The sequence below is a fragment of the Engraulis encrasicolus genome, chromosome 14 (assembly GCF_034702125.1).
Source record: "Engraulis encrasicolus isolate BLACKSEA-1 chromosome 14, IST_EnEncr_1.0, whole genome shotgun sequence".
Taxonomy (NCBI): Eukaryota; Metazoa; Chordata; class Actinopteri; order Clupeiformes; family Engraulidae; genus Engraulis; species Engraulis encrasicolus.
Window position 1 is genome coordinate 52,831,256 of NC_085870.1, and position 27,164 is coordinate 52,858,419.

Here is a 27,164-nt window from a genome sequence, read left to right on the forward strand (position 1 = left end):
AGACAAACTGTATCTGCGTGATGGAAAACTTAATATTAAAAAAATGAATTCAAAAGATGTTTTTAGTGCATTTGGGGAGTAGTGTGCTATTGAGTTCAGTTAGAAGGGCCGTCTGTTAAAATTCTTCTTGGTCTTAACCATCATGGTCTGAACAGGCTCTGATCATACACCATAAATGTTGCACAGGTAATTCAACACCCAGAGTGTAGGACCAACACAATGAGTGTTGAAATCGACTCTGAGTGATGAATGTGTACAATTTAGTTTCCTCCATTGGCAAGGTGAGAGCAATGCACTTGTAAGTGTTAGATGGCGTGTAGGCCTACAGGTGGCAGTCTAGAAAACAAGTGATTGCACAGTGTAGCTTGTAATATCAACACCATTATCAATACTGTATAATATTTCCCAAGAGCTGATTGTTATTGTGTTTTATCTAGAGGAACCTGAATTGGGCATATCTATCTATCTATCTATCTATCTATCTATCTATCTATCTATCTATCTATCTATCTATCTATCTATCTATCTATCTATCTATCTGTTTGTCTGTCTGTCTGTCTGTCTGTCTGTCTGTCTGTCTGTCTGTCTGTCTACAACTTTTTAGTCATAGGCCTATCTCCCTCCTCAACATTCCATGCAAAACTGTGTAGCTTCATCACAATGCGCGCAGCCGCGCAAGCGTTTACCTATGTGAAGATCAAGAGACAACTTCTTCAGCCTGTCGACAGGGGTTTCCTTTTTGAGACCCCCGTACAGAGAATACAACCTCAAGGCTACTTCAAAATGCAGTTTTATTAGTTTGAAGGTTACACAGAAAAATCGCCGCAAATGAGTTAACTTAGTTGCGAGAAAACTCGAGAGCCACGCGCAGCTCCACCTTTCTCGAGACCTCAACGGAGAAACAGAGCTCCACCCCGCGCCTAGTTCTAGTTCTGTTCACGGAGCACACAAGTTCAGGTTAAAACCTGTCCAGGGAGGGAGAGTCCTGAAAACAATTCCGTGAGTGAATGCGTTTTCATGGATTAGAAAGGATGGCACCACGAGTGGAACTAGTGTGTTTCCTGTGTATGTTATGTTTTCTTCTGTCAAAAACGAGTACTGGATCTGCCGCTGCTGGGAAATTTGGATACACGGACAAATGCATGGTGAAGGTAAGCAAAAAAGTTAAGGATTTTGTTTAAACGCAGGTCTCTGAGGTCTCTTTGTGATCGTAGCCTACCCTATGTTCAGGTGGTACAGACATTCCCTATGTTTAATCAATGCAAATAATAAACTGGCCTAGGAATAACGTGAAGAAAGTAGCCCATGACAAATAACCAGATTGTTATGGAAGCGCGCGTCGTTTGTATTGTTTTATGGTTGCCTACCTTTCAAAGGACCGCGTTAAACCTTGTAGCATACATTACTGCAATTTAGTCTATTTGTTCAACTGACTCAATTTTTATTCGTTTAATCTGTGACCCAGACTTATTGTCCAGCATTTGCATTTAGTGAATGTATTGCGTGCGCTGGGAGTCAGAAGTAAGGAAACCATTGTCTTTGTTGTTGTTTGCTTGTTTACATGTAGGCCCATGTTTTTGATACAGGCTTAGATCAAGGACAATGCGCAGTAAGGACACTTCCGTATAATAAATATAATATAACAAAAAATGTAACAATCTTATCAGTTCTAGGACATGTAACCAACTCAAGACATGTCTCATGTAGTACAGCAGCCTATTGTGTTGTGGGGTAGTCATGTCGTCCTTTGAAGTAATTGTCACACAGGAAGTGAGGGAGTGTTTGGTCTATTAAAATTCCACTGCGTTTCCTTTCTTGAACCACAGGCCACCTCTCTTTATAGCCACTTCAAAGGCGTTGGGGATCACAACTGCAAAGCTGCACTAACACTTAACTTTAAGGGCCAATGTGTTGCATTTAGGTGTTCATTATTCATTTCAGTGTTGCCTTTTCCCGAACTTCTGTTTTCCCCTCAATGAATATTAACTACCACCATCAGTTTCAAGTAGGCCATGTTCTTCTTACCCCTATCCCTTTGAATCTTACAATTGTGGGCCCATGTGTTGTCTTGAACTACTTTAATCAGGGACATTGTTCCAAATTTCCTGTGCTTTGCTTGCTGTCATAAGATTAACACACTTGTTGAGTATCATGTAGGCCTATATGCCTACTGTTACGCCTCACCTGTGTTTTTTCTGTGTAGCCTGTTGATGAATGAATATAGCCAATAAAGTGCATATTTGAGGCACTTATGGTATAACTAAAAGTCTTTAAGTTAAAGGGTCACAAAAGATCTTCTGAATTGTTTTTGTTTGGCATGTCTGCAACATCACACACACACACACACACACACACACACACACACACACACACACACACACACACACACACACACACACACACACACACACACACACACACACACACACACACACACACACACACACACACACACTAAGGATCAATGTAAAAGTGTTGGTACTCTTGAAAGAGAAATGACTATAAGAGAGGTGGTGGTGCGGGACCAAGGGTGGCGAGCATGGGGGCAAAGTATTTCAGTGCCATCTTTGAAAATCGCCCAACCAGCACGTTACTTTGGAGACTGTTTTGTGTGCTTCGGTGGGAAAGTCTTTGGTTGACTACCCCTGAATTGCACCCTGTCTGTATAGAATGCAAGGTCCCCTGGCTTTAAAGACATAGCTTGATCTTTGAGTAGTCATCGTGCCCTAGTGCTTTACAAGAAAGGTTGCAAGTCAACATCATAGATGTTCCGGTGGGGGGTTCAGAGATCTGTTTAGAGCAAGTTTAGGGACTTTTGTTTGGGTGCTTATTACCCACAATTCAGCCCGTAGAATTGAACTGAAACACTAATTTCTCTAATTGGTCACATGCGAATGTTTGTTTGACCATCACACTCCTTTCTATTAAGTTATTTTCCATAGGTTTAAAAAAAAAAAAAAACTTAATTGCAAGTTTTTTCTCAACATCATTGAAGCATTTCTTCTGATTCTAGTTCCATCTTGCAGTCTATCCGACATAGTTTTTTTTTAAGTAGCCTATTTTTATTCACCAACAGCAGCTGGGCAGACACTGAAACAACGGAGGGACAATATAGGGCCTGCATGTATGTGGGAGAACTTCACCTTTTGTGGGCATGTATCCTTAGAAGCAATGACTACTTCACATAACAAATTGTATTTTGGTCACATTCTTTTATAGACTGTCAAGCCAAACCACACTTGTGGCTCAGTGTCAATTAAAGAACTGAGTAATAAAGCAAAATAAGGGTGATGCGATATAAGGGGGTTTTGAATTGACTGTCAGATGGGTCAGAAAACCATTTTGCGTGTGACACAGGTCTGTTGGACTTGTTTCAGTGTAGTACAGACCTGAACGGTGATCCAAAAAGCCTGTATGACTGAGGCTTGAAGCTGCGTGCACAGGGTAAGCACTTTTGTAGACTGTTAAAAACAAAAGTCTGCCCCTCCACACCCCTCCCCCTCTGAAGCCCTTCCTTGCCTTCCTTCCTAGCAGATTGAAGTCATTACAATCAAATGGACCACTCTTTCCTCTTCCCTAATCAGGTATCTAATTAGACCAGTTCTTCCCTGGAGGGCAGATTAGCATTAAAATCAATGTCACAATAAAAAAGAGGGGATATTGAACAAACCTTCAATGCTTAAATCCTAATTGACCCCCTATGTTATTGAAACATTTACCATGCATGGTTCACATAAAAAAAATTAGAGCATTGTTTTGCTTCAGGTTGCGTTTGAAAATGTTGCTGAGAGTTAAGCTCTGCGGTGTGTTAAAAAGGTTCTATTCTAAAATATCTGATGGAACAAACCATTTGTGATTAGACTAGGACACGGTGTGAGTCACATAATAAACTAAACAGCTATGAGGTGTTGGAGCAAAACCTAATAAAGTGTTGGATCTCTCAAGCTCAAGTCCAGTCAGATTTAATGATGTGAAGGTAGTGGTTAGTGGTAGTTGTAGAGGTTATCTGTGCTTAACAGAAATATACATTCTAGCAGTTGCCCTACAGTGATGTCAGCTGTCTATGTGATAGACCAAGTGATTCATCAGATCAAGAAAATCTTGCGTGTATTGGCAAATGCCTAAAACATAGTTTAATCATCTTAAAGTTCTAGTTCTAGAAGTCAGGTGGATACAGCTGAAGTCGCCGTTGGACAACTGCTAGAAATTATATTTTTTACCAAGCATATCATTATATGTGTTCATGCAGAGTTTTGATGCTCTCCGCGCAGGGCCAGATTAAAATGGGCTGAGGCCCCTAGGCTACAGGTTGCTGTGGGGCCCCCCGGAAGACAAATGTTGCAACAAAATTACAGACAGTGTCATAATTATGGGCTAGGAATTAGGGTTAACATGTCTGCCAACTGTGGAGTGGAGTATTAACCAGAGACTGTCTGTATTAGGAGACGGAAAACTTCAGAAAGCATCCATAGGAATGAACGGTTGCAATTCGTTACACCAAAGAATATGACCGTTTATGGGTCTTTGGGACATTTTTTCTCTCTCTCTCTCTCTCTCTCTCTCTCTCTCTCTCTCTCTCTCTCTCTCTCTCTCTCTCTCTCTCTGTCTCTCTCTCTCTCTCTCTGTCTCTCTCTCTCTCTGTCTCTGTGTCTCTGTCTCTCTGTCTCTGTCTCTGTCTCTGTCTGTGTCTCAGTCTAATTGCCATATCACCAATGATTTGGCTGTTGTAGTGAAGTTGTCAACTTTGTGTTTGTTGAGATGAGTTTTTCATTTTCATAGAGATTTGCATACAGTGATATCTGGTATGCAAAGCCGGTGTGGCTGCAACTCCCGCCTTGACATTTCACAGAGACGAGTCTCAGCTTGATGTTGCGTCATCTTTCTCTGGATGTCTCTTGCTCCTGGTCTGCTTAAAATCTTGATAATTATACAGTAACTCGGTTATTTTGTTTGGTTGTTCATGACATTTTTGGGTTACTAAAATAGATCAACATGGTTCAGTGTTACTAAACCCCTCTTGGCTTGTGTAGCTGTGTTGCCTTTATTGGTTATGGCAAAAGAAAACAATGCATATTAGCTAATATAGTACTATTGTAGCACAATACTATTGCTTTACTTGTAAGTACGTTTGTAAGTGGTTAGACTTGTAGCTCAAAGGTTGCCGGTTCGACTACCAACCCTGCAGGTTGGTGGGGGGAGTAAGATTAATTCACCAGAGCTCTCCCCCATCCTCCTCCATGACTGAGGTACCCTGAGCATGGTACCGTCCCGCCGCCACCTTACCGTCGGGAGCCATTGGGGGCAGCCCCTTTGCACGGGTGAGGCATAAATGCCATTTCATTGTGTGCAGTGTGCAGTGTTCACTTGTGTGCTGTGTAGTGCTGTGTTGCAATGGCAATGGGAGTTGGACTTTCCCAGTTTGGCTTTCACTTTTCGCTTTCACTTATTAATGAAGCACAAGACTGCCTTCATGTTCTTAGTGTGTACTGTAGGGCTGGGAATCGATTTCCTATTTTAATTGATATGACACTTTTTGAACGTGAAACGATATTGGATTACAGATCGATCTAAAACATGCATAATAACCACTTTGAACAGTTCATCGTAAATGGTGATTTGAATGTTATTTTTTCTTTTTAAAGTTAACAAAGGTGGAGCAGAAGAGGAAATAAAACAACTCTGTCAGCTCAGCAGACTGTAGATTTGAAGTCCAGCAGCCAGTTAGCCTGGGAATTCCCACATTGGTTTCTGCACTCGTTCTGATCTGAAGGTACAGCATGGAAGACCATGCTGAAATCTTCCCCTGAGTTTGTAAACATAGCCACAGAACGGGGAGAGAGGGAGACAGGTCCACCATGTCTCCATCAGATGCAGAACCTACTTTCCATCAAACTTTAGATGGCCGTTTATATAGCTTAGACTAGTGCAGGGATGGGGAACCTTTTTCATTCGAAGGGCCACTTCAACTTCATCCGAGGACTATAAAAGTCCTCCGAGGGCCATATTATGAACACAAACCAAGATTTCCCCCAGCACTTTAGGCCTATATTGAAGGCAGCTACCTAAAATAGTCCCCACCTTCTCTAGGTCCCCTGAATATAACTTATTGGTATTGCAAATGTATTTTCTAAGTTTCCTATACCAAATGTCATATTTTATGTGAAGCTGCATAACATTAAAACTATATCAAGGGCCGGATAAAATGGCCTCAAGGGCCGTAAATGGCTCTCGAGACATAGGTTCCCCACCCCTGGACTGGTGTTTCTCAACGGGGATTCTACAGCCTCCTGGGAAGGCCTTGAGAAGGATGCAGATGAGAAGTGGCGGTGCTGGCGGAGTTGCCATTGGGGGGCATTCGTCTATTTTATTTTTTAATCCTAAAGTAGGCTTATGATGAGGTTCAGGGTGGGTTTATTCGGAGAAGAAAATGTTGAGAACCACTGGTTTTAGACCAACCTCCCCTACGAGAAAATGAATAGAAGGTTTCCAGACCATATCTCACTTATGATTTAGTCTGGCAATAGCTAGGCAACAGTTGCACAGGTGTTGCAACCGGAATAGAAGCCCTGAAATAAGTCTTCCTGCATTTACATTTACTGCAGTTCCCGTCAATAAACATGCCTCAAATGCAGCACTGGTAAAGCAGGTTGTTGCAGCCAAGGATTACTGAGCATATTTACATTCATGCACCATTGTGATCATCTGTTATTGCGCTTTCTACTTTTTTGTGGCTTTGTGTACGTTAGATAGGAATAAAGGGGTAACAATGCTTTGCCTGTACACTTAAGTCTTTCTGTATGTCTCTCAGAAGCTTTTTGTTTTGTGCTCCCTTAAAACGTGTGTGCTGGTAAAACCTGGATATTATGGATCTACTTAAAGGAAATACTTGGCCTGTGAGGAATGTGGGATGTGTCAGCGAGGGGATCCTGGGCATGGTGATGTAACGGAGAAAGCAGAAAAACCTGAAGTGAATTGCAGGTGTCCTCCTTCTACAGTTTTCCCTATAAATGTCAACTGACAACGCTAGCGCAGAGCAGGTACATCGCCTTTTCCTGTTTTGTCATGATGGATGTCTCCAAAAAGACAGAGGGGTCATTTAATGTGAAATCAGACACTTTGGAACCCCCCCGACACAGATTTCAATCATACTTGCTGTGCCTGTTTAGTAGCAAGGTAGCACCCCAGAACTGCATTTGTGTGAATCTGACACCAATATTAAGGGAGAAACAGACTAGCAAAGGTTTACATATGAGGGTAGGACACTATACATTCAGCCTTGATCAGTCAGTGTAAGTCACAAAATGATGTCTGGGGTGTTGTTTGAAAGCTCTTTTCTGGCTCTACAAATTACACACAGCATGGAATACAACAACATCCAGAATATGAATTATGATACATTTAAAAATTAAAAATTGAATATCGAAAAAACTTATATTTTAAAATAGCTGGTTTCTTGTCTAAACATAGCCTGTAAGGTCATAAACAACACCTGAAAATTGGGTGTTTGGTTCTTTATTCATTTTAGAGATAATGGGACATAAAGGTTGAAATGAGTTGTAATGAAGTAGTGATAGAGTAGTGTCAGGGACAGGACTGGACTGGCCATCTGGCATAACGGGCATTTTCCCCTTGGTCCCTGCACCCTCGTCGGTCCCGATTCTAGGTACTCAAAATCTACACAGCTTCTGTCTATTGTCAATGGACACAGTGGAAGCTAGACCATTTTCAGCATTCAGAGAAAGCAGGGTTGAAAGAATAAGCTTAGTAAGGAATTTTCTAAATGTTCAAGCATCAAAGGGTATGTTGTAGCTGTATATGTGTTGAGGAATGTATGCCGAGCACTGGAGAGGTGAAACTGAACTTCCTGCATCCTCATGGACCATCTCTATCCTTCACATATTCCGATAGACATGCTGTCATGTGATATTACTATGGTATTACCATATTATTACTAGGTGATCTGTATGATGCCATATTTTTGAGTCGAGTCGAGTATTATGCACTTAATCTCTGCTGCACTTTAAGTGGGATGGGGGGGCGGGGGGTGTCAAGCACTGATGTCACTTTTACCTCTTATTGCCCTTTACTTGAAAACCTGCTGCTACTAAGTATTGTACCGCAAACACAATTTCGTTGCCTTTTTGACAATGACAATAAATTCTTGAATCTTGAATCTTGATTAGTACTTTTATTAATCCATGACAATCTCTTTCTATGTATCTTCTGTGTGCTGTTCAATAGCTTGATGGCCCTGGTGACAAAATAACTCCGTAGTCTGTCTGACATGGCATTGCACAAAGCTCCTCTGGTTGGCAAAGACTGGGTGCAGGGGCTTACTTGTCATTGTCCAGTACGGAGTCCAGTCTGGTCAGTGTCCTCTTCTCAGCAGTAGAAGTGAGTGTCCAATTCTGCGCCCACCACAGCTTTATTCACCAGCCTGTCTAGGCGTCCAGCATCTCTCTTTAAGGCCTGGGATATGCTTGTGTGCAGGAACATGTTGGCATGCGTATTTCATGTCAATTTTGTGCGCGGGAGAACACCTGACACAGACACGTGCGTATGGTGCAATATTGACAAATCGTGAGTGTTGAACTTACAAACTTCCATGTGGAGGTGCAGACTGTCTCCACTGTCTCCCCTTTGATAGCGACAGGCACCAGTGGTGGGGTGGTCCTCCTGAAGTCATGTCCTTGATAATGTACCATAATGCATCATGTTTTTATTAGCCAAAAGATAAACACATTCATAGGACGGGAGGAATAATAAGTACACTCTTGGATTCAAAAGTTTGACACTCCTTTGTTCGCATTAACTTCAACTTATTTTTCCTGGAATTGGAAGTGTGCAGTGATATGGATGAATCTTGTGCATGTTCTGGTTTTCAAAGCTGCTGCAGTTGTACAAGGCTCCCTGTCTGGTCTGAATAGCTTCTCTGAGGTCATGCCATAGCATCTCAGTTGGGATCAGGTCAGGATTTTGACCAGGCCATTTCAGAACACGTACAGCAGAGATTCTTTAAGTATAGAGATATGCCAACATAATAGGTTTCTATGAGCACCTAACATGCCCAGGTTCCAGTCTGCTTAAAGGGGCATGTCATAATGCTCCTAGCATTGAATAGAACAGTCCTAAGGTCTGCCTAGGTCTGCCTAAAGGGGGATTTCCCCCCCAATAATAGAACCCGGAAACAATGGGCCAATGGAACCTCTCTCTCTCTACTCTCTCTGACGTACAGTCCCCTCCAGAATTCTTGGGACCTCCCCATACTCCTCTCTTTCACTAGTACACCCAGCTACACCCCCTCTATACTACACATAGGGGGGAAGCGGATCTCATCCCGCATGAGCTCCGTTTAAAGCATCCCAGGACCGAGGCCAGCTAACATGCCAAACATGCATATTGTACACCAGGGGTGGGGACCCTTTTTCATTCGAGGGGCCACTTCAAATTCATCCGAGGGCCGTAAAAGTCCTCAGAGGGCCGTATTACGAACACACACCAGGATTTCTACCTGCACTTTAGGCCTATATTGAAGGCAGCTAGCTTTAAAACAGAACCCACCTTCTCTAGGTCCCCTGAATATAACTTACTTCTAATGCAAATGTATTTTCTAAATTTCCTTTACAAAATATGTCATATTTTGAAGCTGCATAACACTAAACCAAACGGCCCTCGAAACAGAGGTTCCCCACCCCTGTTGTACACCAAGCACTCAAGGACAAACTCGTGAATTTAGCATTGAAGCTGCTCTGATGGTAATCTGCAGTATTATACAGTAAACTTAATAGAATCTCATGATTACCATGATGAAGCAGAATACCATTAGTGACTAAAAGTATACACTCACTGTATATCGTTAGTCCTGTGGGTTATATTGGTGCTCATTTCAATACATTATTGATGATCAATTCATTTGTATATTATGTTAAGGTTTTCAAAAAAGGATCTTATTCACTTTTGCTCCTTTATGTGCCCCCACCTCCTTTATCTGCTGCAGGAATTCCTACCGTATGAAGATGAAAATGAAAGGACCTTGAATGTCACATTCCGGAATGACAGTAAGATATTTCTTTTTTTTAATTAATAACTTGAAGTATGTTGTCTGCACAGTGTGTTAAAGATTCTTAATCCAATTTGTGTGAAGAATTGTCACACAAAGAATTGACTCAAACAAAGAATTGAATCAAATGATGTCTCACTCCATTCCAAGTAATCTCATAAATGTTAGGGGGGCGTTACCATGCTTTTGATGAGGTCAAGGGGGCGTTGGGAGGCTTATGATGCGGTCAATGGGAAACTTGTTAAAATCATCAAACCATCTCTGTATGACTTAAATTGACTGACCTCCTACAGTAATAAAGGATCAATGTATAGTGTCCTACCCTATTCATTAAGACTTTCTTCTTCTGTTTCTCCATTAATATTGGTGCCAGATTCATGCAAATGCAGTTCTGGGGTTCTACTTTGCCACTAAAAAGCATACTAAACTTTATTTAAAATAAATCTGTGTCTGTTGTGTTACAAAAAATAAGATTCCTCCAGTATGTACCTCCTATGGTATATAAGATGCTCTCTATCTATGCATCAGATGGGAGCAATTGCTAAATAGTGAACTGGCCTGTATATTTTTACTTTTTGAAAACTGTTAGTGTCAACTGGGTTGACTCACTTTTTCTCTTTTAACTAGGCTGCTCCTTGAACTGGAACCTCGTTGGAAAACATGCCATCCACGAGGTCAGCAATGTCACCTTCAGTCATTTCTCCTGCAACAACCAGGCTGCTGTGGTGGTGCACTGGATGCCAAGCCCTCTTGGTAGGTGGCCACTCAATTGTATTTCACCATCAAATGTCAGTTATACAATGATTTCCTTAAATTCACTGTCCTTAAATTCATTGTCTTCCTGGATGACACATTTGTATTAAAAAACATAGGCAATTAACACTAGAACTACCAGGATTTTTCTGCCTACCTAGAAGTACCAGAGAGGGGTCATTTGACCCGGCGGCTTTTACCTAATACACTAATCACTCATTTTGTTATGGTAATGAGGCTGTTAAGGGCCGTGTGTGGGGTGAGGGGGTCACACCTTACAGTGCTAACAGCCAAGACAAACAGGGACAGACAGCTTCTTCCCAAGGGCTGTCAGCCTCCAAAATCACCACAGGTAAATAGCAACCTGCATGAAGATATCAGCAGCAAAGACAGATAGCACAGTTTGGCGGACAGTGTGTTACAGTTTTTCTCCATTGGTTTGGCTCATTTCTTGAAACTGAGATGTCATTCTCAAAACATGGACAAATCCCAAAACTAATTTGCAGTTCCTCACAACAGAATGGCATTTATCATTGCTTTCATCAAATTTCAAATGCTTTTGTACATGTCTCAATCATTTAGTACATCCTTGCAAATGGCTATGTACAAGTATCCTACGAATCATATGACTGCAACCAGATAATGGTTGAATTACAGTTTTTCTCGATTGGTTTGGCTCATTTCTTGAAACTGAGATGACATTCCTATAACCATTGGGTCATTTGGCCAAACATTCTTACACTTCTGCACAACAGTTCAGATAACTAGCAAAATGTCATATACCTCCCAAAACACTCTTGCATCAGCACTACACCGTCTCACATATAAATAGTCAGTACCATCAAAATGGCATAGCTCCTTCTCAATTGCTTTGGCTCATTTGCATTCATTTAGTCCTTCTGTCAAAATAAACTGGAGTGTTCAGCATAACTACATGGATCATCATCACTCGCTCATATCACCCCAAAAACAGTTTACACATGTGTCAAAACTAAATTTCTTCCCCACATATATCATCAGTACCCCCAAAATACATTGTCCCTTTGCCATTGTGTAAGCACTGCCAGTCAAAATGGTTAGGTGTTTTATCTACGTTCAGCTAACAGATTTCGACTATGTATAAAAATGAAAAAGTGAGTGAAACCATTGAAGTTTGACTACACAGATAATTTACCAAGGACATTTATCAGTAACTTTCTTTACTGTAAATTCATATACAGAAAGTAATGCCCATATATCACAGGTTTCTCATGGGTTTGGCTCATTTCTCAAAACAGAGATAACATTCTCAAAATAACATGGATAAATACCAAAGCAACTAGCAATTGTTCAAAATAGAATGTCGTTTGAAAAAATGTCATGACATTAGCCAAATAACAGAGGAAACTGTAGTATACACGGTTGTAAAAAAATATTTTCTACTAACTAGTAAAGTTACAATACCATCTGACCTGTTGAACACTGTCATGAATTTACTATGTAATTAAATTCTTAAAATATGATGTCCTTGACTGTTTTGGGAATTGCGTAGACCACTTTGCATATGATGACTTACACAATGAAATAATGCTGACGTGTTTTGGAGAGGGCAACCATTAGACTGAGAATTGTCTAATTCGTTTAGATAAGCAAGGTCAATTTATTTGGAAAATGTTCTAAATGTATGCTGAATGTGTCAACTGAAGGGTATTTGTACATATCCATCTGTAGAGATGTACTAAACATTTGAGACATGTACAAAGCATTTGATATCTGATGAAAGCAATGAAAAATGCCATTCTGTTTTGGGAAATTGCAAGTTGGTTTGGGGATTTGTCCATGTTGTTTTGAGAATGTCATCTCAGTTTCGAGAAATTAGCCAAGCCAAACGAGAAAAACGGTAACGTGTGAATCTCCCATGCCATGTGACCATAACGACTCATGTGAATGCAACCTGGCAATTGTTAGATGGATAAATACCAGTGCATGTGGACTACTGATTCATTTCCCTCAAGAATTTTGTGGTGAAAGAAGCTCCTCTCCAAGGAACGAAGATGCAGAAATACAGCACTCAACAGGCATTGGAAATGATCCACACACACACACACACACACACATACAAAAACACTCTGTGTGTCTCAAGTGACAGCTGTGAGCTGCTAACAGCCACATTTCCACAACAAAAGGAGTGTCCGCAGGGGGTCCAAAGGGTCAAATGACCCTCTTGTGGGGCTTTTAGGTAAAAAGGTCAATTGACCCCTCCGTGGTAGTTCTAGTGTTAAGATCGTAAAGTTCCTTTCCGTACATGCTCGGCAACTGTACTGCTCAAAAAAATGAAGGGATCCCCAAACAACACAATGCACAGACTTAAGACTGACTTGAACTTGCAATCAGCCTGTCCAGTGAACAATACATTTTGCCTTTTGTTTTGGTCATTTGCATTTTGCTTTGGAAGTACCATGTGGTGGTGTTTATCACCGTCTGTGGTCGGGCGCTCAGGTAGTGCTCCCCATCCAAGATGACACGTCAATGTGAGCTGTGGCAAGAAGGCTCGCGGTGCCTCCCGTCATAGTGTCCAGAGCATGGAGGACACATGACATTTCTGCAGGGGATGTGGAGGAGACATGTAATGAGAGGGTTTTACAAACCAGCAGCGGTATCGCAACCTCCCTCTTTGTGCCGTGCAGGCAGCAGGAGGTTTGCAGGCCACTGATATGCATCTGTGCAAGTGGTTATGAGGGGGTTGTGGTTATGAAGTGGTTATGAGGGGGTTGTGGTTATGAAGTGGTTATGAGGGGGTTGTGGTTATGAAGTGGTTATGAGGGGGTTGTGGTTATGAAGTGGTTATGAGGGGGTTGTGGTTATGAAGTGGTTATGAGGGGGTTGTGGTTATGAAGTGGTTATGAGGGGGTTGTGGTTATGAAGTGGTTATGAGGGGTTGTGGTTATGAAGTGGTTATGAGGGGGTTGTGGTTATGAAGTGGTTATGAGGGGTTGTGGTTATGAAGTGGTTATGAGGGGGTTGTGGTTATGAAGTGGTTATGAGGGGGTTGTGGTTATGAAGTGGTTATGAGGGGGTTGTGGTTATGAAGTGGTTATGAGGGGGTTGTGGTTATGAAGTGGTTATGAGGGGGTTGTGGTTATGAAGTGGTTATGAGGGGGTTGTGGTTATGAAGTGGTTATGAGGGGGTTGTGGTTATGAAGTGGTTATGAGGGGGTTGTGGTTATGAAGTGGTTATGAGGGGGTTGTGGTTATGAAGTGGTTATGAGGGGGTTGTGGTTATGAAGTGGTTATGAGGGGGTTGTGGTTATGAAGTGGTTATGAGGGGGTTGTGGTTATGAAGTGGTTATGAGGGGGTTGTGGTTATGAAGTGGTTATGAGGGGGTTGTGGTTATGAAGTGGTTATGAGGGGGTTGTGGTTATGAAGTGGTTATGAGGGGGTTGTGGTTATGAAGTGGTTATGAGGGGGTTGTGGTTATGAAGTGGTTATGAGGGGGGTTGTGGGTATGAAGTGGTTATGAGGGGGTTGTGGTTATGAAGTGGTTATGAGGGGGTTGTGGTTATGAAGTGGTTATGAGGGGGTTGTGGTTATGAAGTGGTTATGAGGGGGTTGTGGTTATGAAGTGGTTATGAGGGGGTTGTGGTTATGAAGTGGTTATGAGGGGGTTGTGGTTATGAAGTGGTTATGAGGGGGTTGTGGTTATGAAGTGGTTATGAGGGGGTTGTGGTTATGAAGTGGTTATGAGGGGGTTGTGGTTATGAAGTGGTTATGAGGGGGTTGTGGTTATGAAGTGGTTATGAGGGGGTTGTGAGAGCCCAACGCAACGTCCACACGTGGGGACGCCTGTAATTACAGTCCAACAAGCAGTATCCCTAAAGGCTACAATTAGATGCTTGGCCTCTTTGGAAGGACTGTAGATCCTGTAGATGTGCTTATTGAAGTCCTGTTTGAAATGTGCTGGTGCTGGGCACTGTACACAAGAGGTCAGACAGAGACAAGTGAACGTGACACCAAGTGAGGGGACGTTATTGTCATCCAGGCCCACGTTTCAGTTCTCATCATCAAAGAGCAACACAGGTCTTTTCCTACAGTCAATTTGTCCTTTTTGCATTTTGACCTTCATTGATCAGTCCAAAGAATCGCACAAGCAGCACATTTGTTGTTTAAGTGTGTAGGTTTGGGTTTGAGTGCAACTGTGTCAGAGTGGGTTAATGGATTGAGGATGCATTCCTTTCTGCTTCTGTGCATTGAGACGCATTTGTTATTGTTAAAGTCAGGCAGTGCCCGAGATGCAATAATACATTACTGTATGCCCTTTTGTCTGCTCTGGGTTCTTTCCTTTATACGGGAGAGGAGTCGACACGGCTCGTGAGAGACAGAGAGAGCGACAGAGCGAGGATGAGGGAGGAAGAGAATGCAGAGCAAGGTCCTTAGCAACAAAGCCTTTGAATAGCTGGCCTTCATTTCTCTTTCTCCACCTTTCTTCCCTCTCTCATGTCCTGCTTGCCCTACCCCCCTGTTTCCCCTCTGGTGGTTCCCTGATCCTTTGTGACTGTGGCGGCCCCGATGCTATCTATTCGGGCTGAGCACGGTGTGGGGTTACAGATGGCACAAAGAGGACTCTCTCTCAGCCGAAACAAGAAGGACACATCATTTGCGCCGCTGCCTTTTTGTTTCCCATATATCTGACATGCAAGACAGAAATGTAATTAAAAGGGCAACAAAATGTTGGTCTTCTTTTGAAGCGCATAGCGATGTTCCCCGACGATTCATGGCCTCATTTAACATTTTCAGGATTTTCAGCAGCCCACCCGACATTACATTACATTACTACTAGCCCCTATTAGCCATTCCCAGGTATTATTGGCCCCAATTAGCCATAGCCCTGGTACTTGTTTGCGTTCAAACAAAAGAAAAGAAAAGCAAAAGTGTAGCCAGACAGTTTCTATATCATGACTCAACCTTTTTAAAGTATCTCTAGTTACAGCTCTGGGATGCCTGCAGGTCTTTATTAGAGCCAAGGTAGAATTTATATGTACAGTATGTATAATGTAAACTTTTATCTATGAAATTACATTAAACAGTCATGGATAGTCTGGATTTTTCAGTAAGACTTTTGTGGTAAAATCTGTCAAATCTTAGCCTAACTGGACTAGGAGAGCATTAGGAGGTGATGAGACTGAAATGTGTTGTTTCCTGTTTGTACATGTTTGCAGGTATTGAATATGTGAAAGGTTTCCGGGTTTATTTAGAAGACAAGAGTCCAGATGGCAAACAGTGCCAGCACATGGTGTTGAAGGAGCCTCGCCAGCTGAACTTCTCCTACAAGAGTGTGGTAGGTGATCAGATGAGATGAAGATGGATCAAATTAGGCAAGAAAATGTTTGCAATGGAGTATTTGATCTCTTGCTGATTTAGCAAATGCGCAAGGGGGTAAGCAAGGATATTTGCGTCTCCAATCAGCCCATTTAGGACAACTGTAAGCTTGCTAGGTCTTACTCAGTTACTGCAATTGGAAACTAATGACAACTCTCGACAGCCGAGCACCCAGGCACCATCTCCATGGGAGTGTTTGTAGTGGTTGAAGTCGAATCAGTATGTCTCACAACAAAATTTCAGCTCAACAAGGTCGTCGAGCACACGACTAACTGTCTGTACAACTAGTCCTGACACCCTGTCACTGTAAGCAAGTGTGATTGCACCAATACCCCCCAAAGCTCCCAAATGTCAAAGTAAAAGTGACATCCTTTCATGGTTGCATTGAACAATATACACCCGTCTCCAAAAGAGTTGTCGCCTATCCATCTGTTTGGAATAACAGCTAATAACCTGACTTTCAATTAATCACTTGGCTTCAGAAGTCACTCATATGAAAGCTACAACCCTCCTGAATGAATGTATGTACAAAAATAAATGGCATGCACCAAAGAAAGATTGACCCTTTATTTAACCTAGCTTCCATATGAGTGAACTCAGAAGTCAAGTGATTAATTGAAAGTCAGGTTATTATCTGTTATTCCAAACAGGTGGATAGGCGACAACTCTTTTGGAGACGGCTGTGTAGTGTTTTAACAATTTGCATTGTGTATGTCTGTGAAGTACCCTCCCTTGAGTGTAATAACACTTGTCTTGTGATTCTTTATTTTGTAGAGAATGAGCTCACAGCCATTCACTGGTCTTAACTTTGAGGCTGACTACATGGTGAGGATCGTTCCTTTCCCAACCTTTATGAACGACAGCTGCTGTCCGCCCTCATTTCTGCGCACTAATAGTAGGTCAAGCTTCAAGTTTCAAGAGTTTTATTGTCATCGTCATTGAAGGCAACAAAATTGTGCATGGAGCAAGAACAATGCAAGTTGTCACCTAATAGGTCAATCTCAATTCCACTGGTTGTCTACCACTTTGTGATCATTTGTTCATGTGTATTTGTTTACAAAAATCGTTTTGCAGTTTTGGATCTTTTTATTTTGCTTCAACAGGTTGTGAAGTACTTCTGGGAACAGACAACCTTGTTTGCAAACCATGTGAGTCATGTCTTTTCATTTATATTATTGGGACCATCTGTGGTCCAGTGGTTAAGGAGAAGGGCTTTAGATCAGAGGGTTGCAGGTTCATATCTCACTCCATGACTGGGGTGCCCTTGTGCAAGCCACCTAACCCCACACTACTCCAGGGACTGTAACCAATACCCTGTCCTTAAAATAACTGAGTTGCTTTGGATAGAGGTGTCAGCTAAGTGTGATGTAATGTCATTTACATTTTGTATATCCTTGTGTCAGTTTCAAACTTACTTTGATCCCCCTTGCATAATGAAAGCCTACTGCTTTTGTGACCGTTCTCTTTCTGCCACTGGTGTAGTTATTCCCTCTTTATTCTGCCTTTTGCCTTTTATGAAACAGTCTGGAGGCCCAAGATGCTCAGTGTCTCCCAGGTTGGCTCCAATCTCCACGTGATGTTTGACCATGCTTCAGCCACCTTTGGTCTCGGCCTTTACTACCTGTACTACAAGCAAAGGCAGGAGGGGCCTTTCCGACTAAAACGCTGCAAACCGGTAAGAATGTGACCATTCTAGTGGCCGTGTTGGCTACGTATCCAGAGGCGTTGCTCCATATTGTGTAATAACCTGACAAAATGTAATATATTGTAGAGATGTACAGGATCTTGGATCCGGTTCCGGATCCGGCAGAATAATAGGGTTTTTTCAGACTATCCGGATCCGGTTCCAGGATCCAGGATCCGGTAGCCAAGGCTTTTAAGTCAAAATAGTTTGAGCCAACGTGATAAAAAGGGCCCACGTGTGTGAGTAGGCTATTTGTTCCAACCCTTTCGTAGGATCCGGTATCCGGTTCCGGATCCGGCAGGATCTTAAGCAGTGGATCCGGTATCCGGCAGGATCCTAAAAATCAGGATCCGGTGCATCTCTAATATATTGTCACTATATTTTGTAACAGCTTGCAATTTCCCCTTTTTGTCATTACATGGTAGCAGAGGCTATTGCATTTTGTGTCAGCTGTGTGTGGATTTGTTTTATAGACACTTTTCAAATTTAAAGTGACCTAAAACTGAGGGCGTAATCAACAAAATATAATGTGTGGGGGGAATGCAGTATGCACATAGGCATAATAAGGCGAAAAATCTTGGATTTCCAGGGCCAGGCTATTTGGAGAGAGAAGATACTTCATACTAAATATGGTGGTTGTATTTAAGCTGAAAGAAGTACATGTATGAACTAAAGCTGCACACCATATTAGTAATGATTGTATACCGGTAGTAAAATAAGAATAGTTTCTCCTAACTTTTTTCTGATGTCTTGCTTTGCTGTGTAGGAATTCAACTCCCCAAAGACAACTTGTATTGTTAAGGATGTTACACCCGGAACATACACAATAGAGGTCAGTGATTTTTGTCTTTCCTATCATTGAAAGTGAATAATTTGTTGCAATTGGAAGTGGAGGAAGGGACGAGACCCCCACATAACCTTATGATGTGTTGAATCTACAGCTGCGAGATGACCGTAATACAACCAGAAGACAAACCCAGTATCATGTCAGTCAAGGTAAGATGAGAGTTGGTGATGGCCTACTGCAGAGGTGGTGCTATGATCAGAAACTGTTAAAACAACATTTTACAGACACATTTTAACCAGCCAATCCTTTAGCTCATGTTGACTCATCATCAAATATTTATGACTCATAACTATGTGATGTGATTTATGTTATAATGTTATGACTGAAAAAAATCAATCCACATTTCCCCCTCTTCATGGAGTAAAGTTCATTTATTCAAACTTATTCCATATTACCAGTTAAAAGACTTTTTCAGACATCTTAAAATATTATGGAACTGAGACTGTGTTTGCAATTTCAGGTTGAAACTACAGTTAGAATGCATATGCATCTGCAGTTGATTATCTTGAATATGTTCGGGATATTAAAGTATCCTGAATTTGTGTAAACACCTTTTCCTGACTTCAGTATCCCGGATAAGCCCTTATTTGGGATTTTGAGAAATCGGGATATGCTAGGTGGAGTACACGCTTACACATTTGAAAAGAATTCCATAACAGCCAAGAATGTAGACAGTGATGTATCACTCTGTACTCATAAACACTTTACCTGAATTTGATCATAACCGGCATAAGCCTCATAATTGGGATACTGAACTGCATATAAAGGCACTCAATGTTTTTGTTTGTCTCCTCTGTTCCTGTTCCTTTCCATTTCTGTCTTTTCATCAGTGCACTCCCCCTGGGCTGGACCCATTCGAGCGATGGCCATCACTGTGCCGCTTGTCATCCTGTCTGCGTTCGCCACTTTCTTCACTGTCATGTGCCGAAAAAAGCAGCAAGGTACGGTACACCACAGATGGAAAGAATTACATCAGATTGCAACATTGCAGAGCCCACTTTAATGTCTTATAAATCTACGTTTATAAACATTCATAACTTTGAAGAGAAGAGAAATCTAAGTATACATGCTGTAAGAAAATGTAATTACTGAATGTTTGATTCCACGCTGTGGACCCCATTGTTTGTTTGTCTGGCTCTTGCCCGACCTGTGTAGTTCCATGCAGCTCATGAGCTCCACTGCTGTCTAGAAGAGCATGCGTTGGCTCCGCCTTCAGAAGGCATAGCTTTATCAATCATTCTGCCCTTCCTCGCCACCAACAAATTCTTCAAAAAACGTTCTCTGTTCACCGCTAAAGAGTCAATATAGTCTATAATCTGTCCTGTGACTCCTCCATGCGAGATGATTGATTTGACATTGATATTGAACCAATAAATGTTCTGTCCATTTTCTACCTGGAGACGTAGAATATCTGCAGTTTCTCAGAGTGCGTGTGTGCGTGTGTGCGTGTGTGCGCGTGTGCGCGTGTGCGCGTGTGTGTGTGTGTGTGTGTGTGTGTATGTGTAGTTCCACCAGGGAGCTCCAGAGCTACACACTCACACACAGAGGTCTGGTGAGAACCAAGCTAATTGCTTGTAGGTGTTATATAGTGTGATATTTCACTGCTGACTAAACATCAGCAGCCAAATCACCAGGTTTCCCCGTTTATGTATGCTGTTGGACAACTTATAAAGTTACTCTATATGTTCTTCGACATTTTCAAGCCCATTTTAAAAATGTCTCTTTTTGTTCATCCCATTCCTTTTAGAGAACATTTATAGTCAACTGGACGAGGAGAGCTCAGAGCATTCATTGAACACAACTGTTCTCGCCTCCGAGCGTCACTGGCCTCGGCCTAAAGTGTTCATCTGCTACTCCAGAAGAGACTGCCACAAACACACTGCTGTCATCCAGTGCTTTGCCTACTTCCTGCAGGATTTCTGTGGCTGTGAGGTAACTGTTTTTAAAGTAATCCGTATACAATGGAAACCAGATGGTTACATACACTAAATACAAAGACATTAAATCATTTTCCCCCTTAGTCACTGGTATTATATCAGTTTAAACATTTCATGTTTTAGGTGATTTTGAAATACCAAAATTATTTCTGGATGTGAATTTTTGGACAATATTTTATTGCGTATTTTATATAGTCATATATATTCATGAAAAGATCAAATATGGCAATAGGCAACACAGTTTCAATGAGCAGCATAGTGGAAATACCTACTCTGGTCACCATCCTACACCGTGCACCTTTTAACGTTACTTCTCTCTATTACTGTGCAGGTGGCGCTGGACCTGTGGGAACACTTGCAGATCTGTAAAGAGGGCCACATGTCCTGGCTGAGCCGGCGCTTGGACGAGGCCCACTTTGTCATCATCGTCGGCTCTAAAGGCCTCAAACATTTTGTGGAAAGACACCAGAGACAAAGTAAAGCCGGCCCTGTGAAGGAACAAAACCGAGACGATGTGAGGGGACACCGGGGTGCGTCTGCCGGTGCCGCCCCAGACCCGAGAGGTCGGGACTCCTTTCTGGTGGCCGTGGCCATGATCGCTGAGCAACTTCGCGAGGCTCACCAGGCCTCAACAGACCTCTCGCGTTACATTGCCGTTTATTTCGACTACTCCAGCGAGAGCGACATCATGCCCACGTGCCTGGCTCTAGTGCCCCGCCTGAAGCTGATGGACCACCTGCCACAGCTGTTCGCCCGGCTCCATTCACGCCAGTTCAGCCTGCCCGATCACGAGCCGCAGCCACCTAACATCACAAAACGGAATTATTTCCGTTCCAGGTCTGGCCGCTCTCTGTATGTGGCGATCTGTAACATGCACCAGTACATTGCCCAGGACCCAGACTGGTTTGAACAGCAGCGCGCTCCTCCTGTCCTGGTGAGCGCACCTGCTATAGATCCTAAGCACAGAGCTGCTCGCTCCTCTGCCTCCTCTGAGGATGCATCTGCGGAGAAGTGTGACTCTGCCGTGTTGCTGAACAAGGTTGTGTTGAAGCAACCCTCAGAAAGCAACTGTACCGTGAAGGCCTGTGTCCTCCTGCTGCCAGCATCCAATAGCTTTTCAGGGGTCTCTGCTCCTGGGCCATCCTGTAACACGGTAGACTCCCTGGCACGCAGCGAGGGAGCCTTAGCCTCACAAGAAGACTCCCCCTCCCCCGCCCCCCCTGAGATGCCCCGTGACTCTGGGATCTATGACTCGTCTGTTCCCTCATCAGAGCTGTCCATTCCGCTGATGGAGGGACTCTCTCCAGACCAAGGGGATAACTCATCGCTGGCTGACAGCATGTCGTCATCCTCTGGTGTAGGTGAGTGTTTGTCAGTATAAGTACTGTGATGGAGGTGAGTATGGGTTAACGGTGTGCTGTGTAATATTTTTAGTAGTTTATTTCCAGGATTACGATACGATATGATACGATTAGACTTTATTGTCGGTTTTCACTGAAATTCTTTTTGCGTCCCTGAGCAACACTCGCTTAAGACATGACATACACATAACATCACAAGACTATTGCACAACTGACTAAAACCAAAAACAAAACCAAACAAAAAAACAGAGGACACAGGCCTATATACATGCATACATACATTACATACAACCCACATAACTTGAAGATCCTACCCACATGGAGTGATATTATAACTCTGTGTGTTATGACTGATTTAACAAAAGAATCGATCGATGTATGAAAGCATGTGGCGGTTGAAGCGGGGAACTCTGAAACGCCTACTTGAGGGTAATGGCTGGTATTGTGTGACGTCAGTAGAGAAGCAAGTGGCCAGTCGGAGCATGCTTTTGTCATGAGCTTCCTGGAATAGGTTTGCTATGGGCAGCCCAATGATCTTAGAGCAGATTTTAATTTGCCGTTTAATTTAATGTTTAATGCTGCCCATTCACAAATGTCACCCAGAAATACTACCACCACCATGAAATTCTAAGTATTCATTATGACTGGGAAAATAGCAATTTTCATTCATACATCTCCATGTCAGCCATTTTGAATTTCCATAAATAGACATTTTAGCTGCAAAACGTACTGTACTTTGGTCATACTAATAAATATTAGGTTATTACTTAGTGAATATTCATAAAAAAGATCACATTTGGTAACTAGAAATGCACTCAGAGAGTGCAGACCTCCGCCAAGGAAGCTGTTTGATAGAACATTTGACTGTTACACCCTATTTTTTTAAAGTCTTTCTGCCTTGTTTGTGGAATTAGAAACTGGAATGTCAAAATTCGCCCTGTCCCGCAATGGTGAAGAATCTTTTACAAATTCCTGGGTCCGGATCGTGGTCCTGATCACCACCAAAATGTAATCACTTGTTCCTTTGGTCATTTCCAGCAACTCCACACAGTCATTCATATCAGTTCATAACTTTTTGAGTCATCAGACAGACAGACAGACAGACAGACAGACAGACAGACAGACAGACAGACAGACAGACAGACAGACAGACAGACAGACAGACAGACAGACAGACAGACAGACAGACAGACAGACTACTGTGTCCAAAAACATAACCTCCTTGGCGGAGGTAATGAGCAGCACAGTTTCAAGAGTATCATAGTTGCAATACTATGCTAATACTAATACCTTTTTTAAGTCAATTTAGTAATATACGTACATACTAGTATTCTCATCACAATATGACAACTGGCAGAGTATGTTCATTTTGCTGTCAATATCCCTTCTGTAATTTGATATGTGTAGAGAACTGTTTTTACAGTATTGCACAACACATACAGTACGTGCACTCACTGACATTCAACTGAACCAAAATGTGCTCTGTTGATTATTAGGAGACGAGGAGCCTCCTGTCATGGGCCTGACAACCTGTCCTGTGCCCAATATTTGTAAAGTGGAGCTGCACCACCATATAGAACCCCGCAAAGAAACGACACCTGTGGCTGCTGCAGCAACATCGTAAAGGAAGGACACCTACAGCTGCTGCAGTGACATTGTAAAGAAAGGACACCTACAGCTGCTGCAGTGACATTGTAAAGAAAGGACACCTACAGCTGCTGCAGTGACATTGTAAAGAAAGGACACCTGCGGCTGCTGTAGTGACATCATAAAGAAACAACACTTCCAGCTGCAACAGCATCTTAGTGCTGCCACTAAAGCTGCTTCATTGCATCTGCAGAAAGACTCGAAAAGAGAGAGGTGCCAATGGCCCATTGTTTCCCGGTTCTAGTTTCGCAAGGGGGAGGGGTCCCCCAGACCTGAGGACCGTTCCATTGAAATGGATGATACACATGGGTTTTATACAAGAAATTGGCCATTGTGACATTCTGGGTTTTTTAAGGTTCTAGGCGTACTGGAATCTATGATCGAGCAAAGCCTAATGCTGTAACTTGTACTGTTTGAATTTTGAGGAGAGAAAAAAATCTTTTTGTTTCAGGTCAAGCGGACACTACACGCCCCTTTAAGCAGACCAGAACCTATTCACATTTGGCACCCATAGCTCCCATTACGTTAGCGTATCACTATATAATCTTAGAATCTCTGGATTCGGCCTGGCTGTTGTGCTAGAGTTGCTCTCCTACAAACCCCAACTCCGATGAAGTTGGGACGTTTGGTAAACCGTGAATAAAATCAAAATGCTATCATTTTCAAAACATTCAATCTATTCATTAGATGGAGAATAGTGAAAAGACAACATATTAAGTGTTAAAACCGAGAAAAAATATTGTTTTGGGGGACATATGTACTCATTTCTAATTTGATAAATCCAACACGTCTCAAAAGAGTTGGGACGGGGATCAGTGAAATTTAGTAAACATCCAAATTAAATAAAACAACAAAGAAGAACATTTCAAAATGAATTGTACTGACGGACAATATAGGTGTCCAGGTATAAGATCATCACAGAGAGGCTGAGTCACTCAGAATTAAAGATGCAAAGGGAATAAGTACCATAGTTATTACATACATTTTTGAATTTCCTTTGATTTACCACGATTGAGTGTATATAAGACATATTTTTGTTAATAAAATCATTGTATAGGTTCATGACATCATGAAATATATATTGGCTGTAGTCTCACTCTAATTCCTGGAGTGCTAGAGCTATTGAAAATTTACCATATTAAGAATGCTTAATGCATGAAAATGATACAGGGGTGTAACATTCTCCTAAGCACCTGAGCTCACTTGAAATAGACCCAGAAGACATGGGTCCTATGCTTACAGAAGTCAGCAGAAGTTGTAGAAGTCCATTCTTTTTGACAATAATAGAGCATTGCACATCCTGTGCTACAGTAAAAATGGACCATCCAACTTGTGTTAGTGCTAGCTTCAAAAGTCAGCCTCCATGATGGCATGCGGGTGCAGTAGTGCATTGGTTAAGATGTTCTCACTCATCTGTAGAGTTAAATACAGTGCTGAATGGTATAAATGGGTTTTAAACAGCATGAAAAGCCACTCATGCATTATATTTTGAAGGGAGATCTTCGATTACTGCCACATAGTAAGGTCAAATTGCATTCTCTACTATGTTTTAACAGTTTGGCTCCATCATAAGGACCAGCAGGTGATAAAATGGTGGGTTTTTGGTCAAGACCTGTCACACTGTAAGCACTACAGAAAGGAAAACATTGCAAAACATGACAAGGAATGCACCCACCATTTAAGCTGGTGAAATCATGTCCAAGATAGGAATTAACACTGTTTTTTATATAAAATCATCTCATCGGTTAATGTATTTAACTGTTAAGTGTTGTCTTTTGTTTTGTTTTTAGTCTTCCTCGACATTTGCTGCCATTTATTGTCCCCGTCCCAACTCTTTTGAGACGTGTTGGATTTTCAAATTAGAAATGAGTACATATGTCCCCCAAAACAATATTTTTTTCTCAGTTTTAACACTTAATATGTTGTCTTTTCACTATTCTCCATCTAATGAATAGATTGAATGTTTTGAAAATGATAGCATTTTGATTTTATTCACTGTTTACCAAACGTCCCAACTTCATCGGAGTTGGGGTTTGTACATAGGGCTGGCTTGCCATATTGGAAAAATCTCCTAAGCACCACGGTATTATACCAAGTGTACAATGGAGCTGCTGTTACGATGGATTATAGATGAGGATGATGGATGATTTTACTGTACAGTCCGTTTTATCTTCACAATATTTTTATCAAATGGACAAAACTATTACTATGTTCTGACTACCAGTGCTCAGTGCTCTTAAAAAGATAATGAATTTGGGCAGATGTTATATTAATTAACTGCCATAATTTACTATGTAAAATATATTTCTAGTTATATAATGTTTACATATGTCATTTTATTGCTATCCAACTGTTGCTAAAATGATTTTGGTACTACAAAGAATGCTGTACTGTTTTATAGTACTGTTATGTAGTAACATCTGATTTTAAAGGTGCACTGTTTAATATGTTTAGTTTATTTCCACAACTCATGCTGCCCATTCACAAAGATGACCTTTTTTAGAATACTTAACTTACCACCACCATGACATTCATTATGTATTCATTATTACAGAGAAAAATGCACTCTTCGTGCATGAAAATCTGGATCCTCTCCATTTGTGTGTGACATTTTTAACTGTAAAACGTACTGTACTTTGCACATACAAGTAAATATTTGTTTATTACTTGGTAAATCATTCAAACTTGGCAATAGGCAGCACAGTTTCAGGAAGTAGTGCAGTTGTAATACTAACTCTGGCCAAAATCCTACACAGTGCACCTTTAAATGTCAGTGTTCAGTGCCATCCACATTTATGTATAAAACAATAATGCTGGTACATGATTCTGGATTTTGTTTTTACATCAAATATTTTTAAATGGTGTTCGTGGCAAACTTTTAAACATGGTTTGGTTGGATACCTGTTACCGCATGAGTAAGCTATCTACTGTACCATAAGAGGTGTCATCACCTTGTACATGATTTTCTCCAAGCAAAAGGTGAAGGTTTCACTATCTGGGTTCCTTTTGAAGACAGGTGCTTGACATTTTATAAACAAATTTAAATATTTTAAGTGACTAAATATTTAAATGACTCCATCCTAACATTCAAAATGCAAAAAGGTGGTAAACAAAATTGAAGTCGATCTGCACAATTTTAGACCAATGTTGGACCATTTCTTGACATGTATGTTCCAAGGTTGTTTTTATATACAGTATGATTTTTTCTCAAGTTGAGTAGGCCTACTGTTTTACACACTGTAACAATAACTATGTCCAATTTCTATAAGAAAGCTATAAAAGTATTAGATTAAAATAGTCATTTGTCATCATTTCATCATTGCAGTGCCCTAGAGAGGCATCAATTGAAAACTTTGAAAAGGTACACTTTAAAAATATGTATTTTTAAAATGACGCTTGTTTGTATACAAAGTACTACTCAAACTTGCACCTCCTCTGCTGAATGACCTTCCAAAGGCTTGAAAGTGGAGGTAGTTTTCAGGCTTCTGTAACAGTTAACAGCATGATAAAATTCAGTCT

The 27,164-nt window shown here is 41.6% G+C and overlaps 1 protein-coding gene across 1 annotated transcript; it reads left to right on the forward strand.

The window, feature by feature from the left end:
• Positions 1-943: 943 nt before the first annotated feature.
• On the forward strand, positions 944-23,907 carry il17rd (interleukin 17 receptor D). The gene is made up of 13 exons (XM_063216618.1): positions 944-1,151; positions 9,998-10,058; positions 10,688-10,813; positions 16,010-16,128; positions 16,944-17,064; positions 17,273-17,317; positions 17,693-17,844; positions 18,620-18,685; positions 18,795-18,849; positions 19,531-19,641; positions 20,448-20,632; positions 20,969-21,998; positions 23,495-23,907. The coding sequence occupies exons 1-13, from the start codon at positions 1,008-1,010 to the stop codon at positions 23,620-23,622; spliced, it is 2,343 nt and encodes a 780-aa protein (XP_063072688.1). The 5' UTR covers positions 944-1,007; the 3' UTR covers positions 23,623-23,907.
• Positions 23,908-27,164: the final 3,257 nt, after the last annotated feature.

Coding starts and splice junctions, on each gene's coding strand:
- il17rd (XM_063216618.1), top strand. CDS start 1,008: ATGCGTTTTCATGGATTAGAAAGGATGGCACCACGAGTGGAACTAGTG. Junction 18,850..19,530: donor CCAGTATCATGTCAGTCAAG/GTAAGATGAGAG, acceptor TCTTTTCATCAG/TGCACTCCCCCTGGGCTGGA. Junction 21,999..23,494: donor GTCGTCATCCTCTGGTGTAG/GTGAGTGTTTGT, acceptor GTTGATTATTAG/GAGACGAGGAGCCTCCTGTC.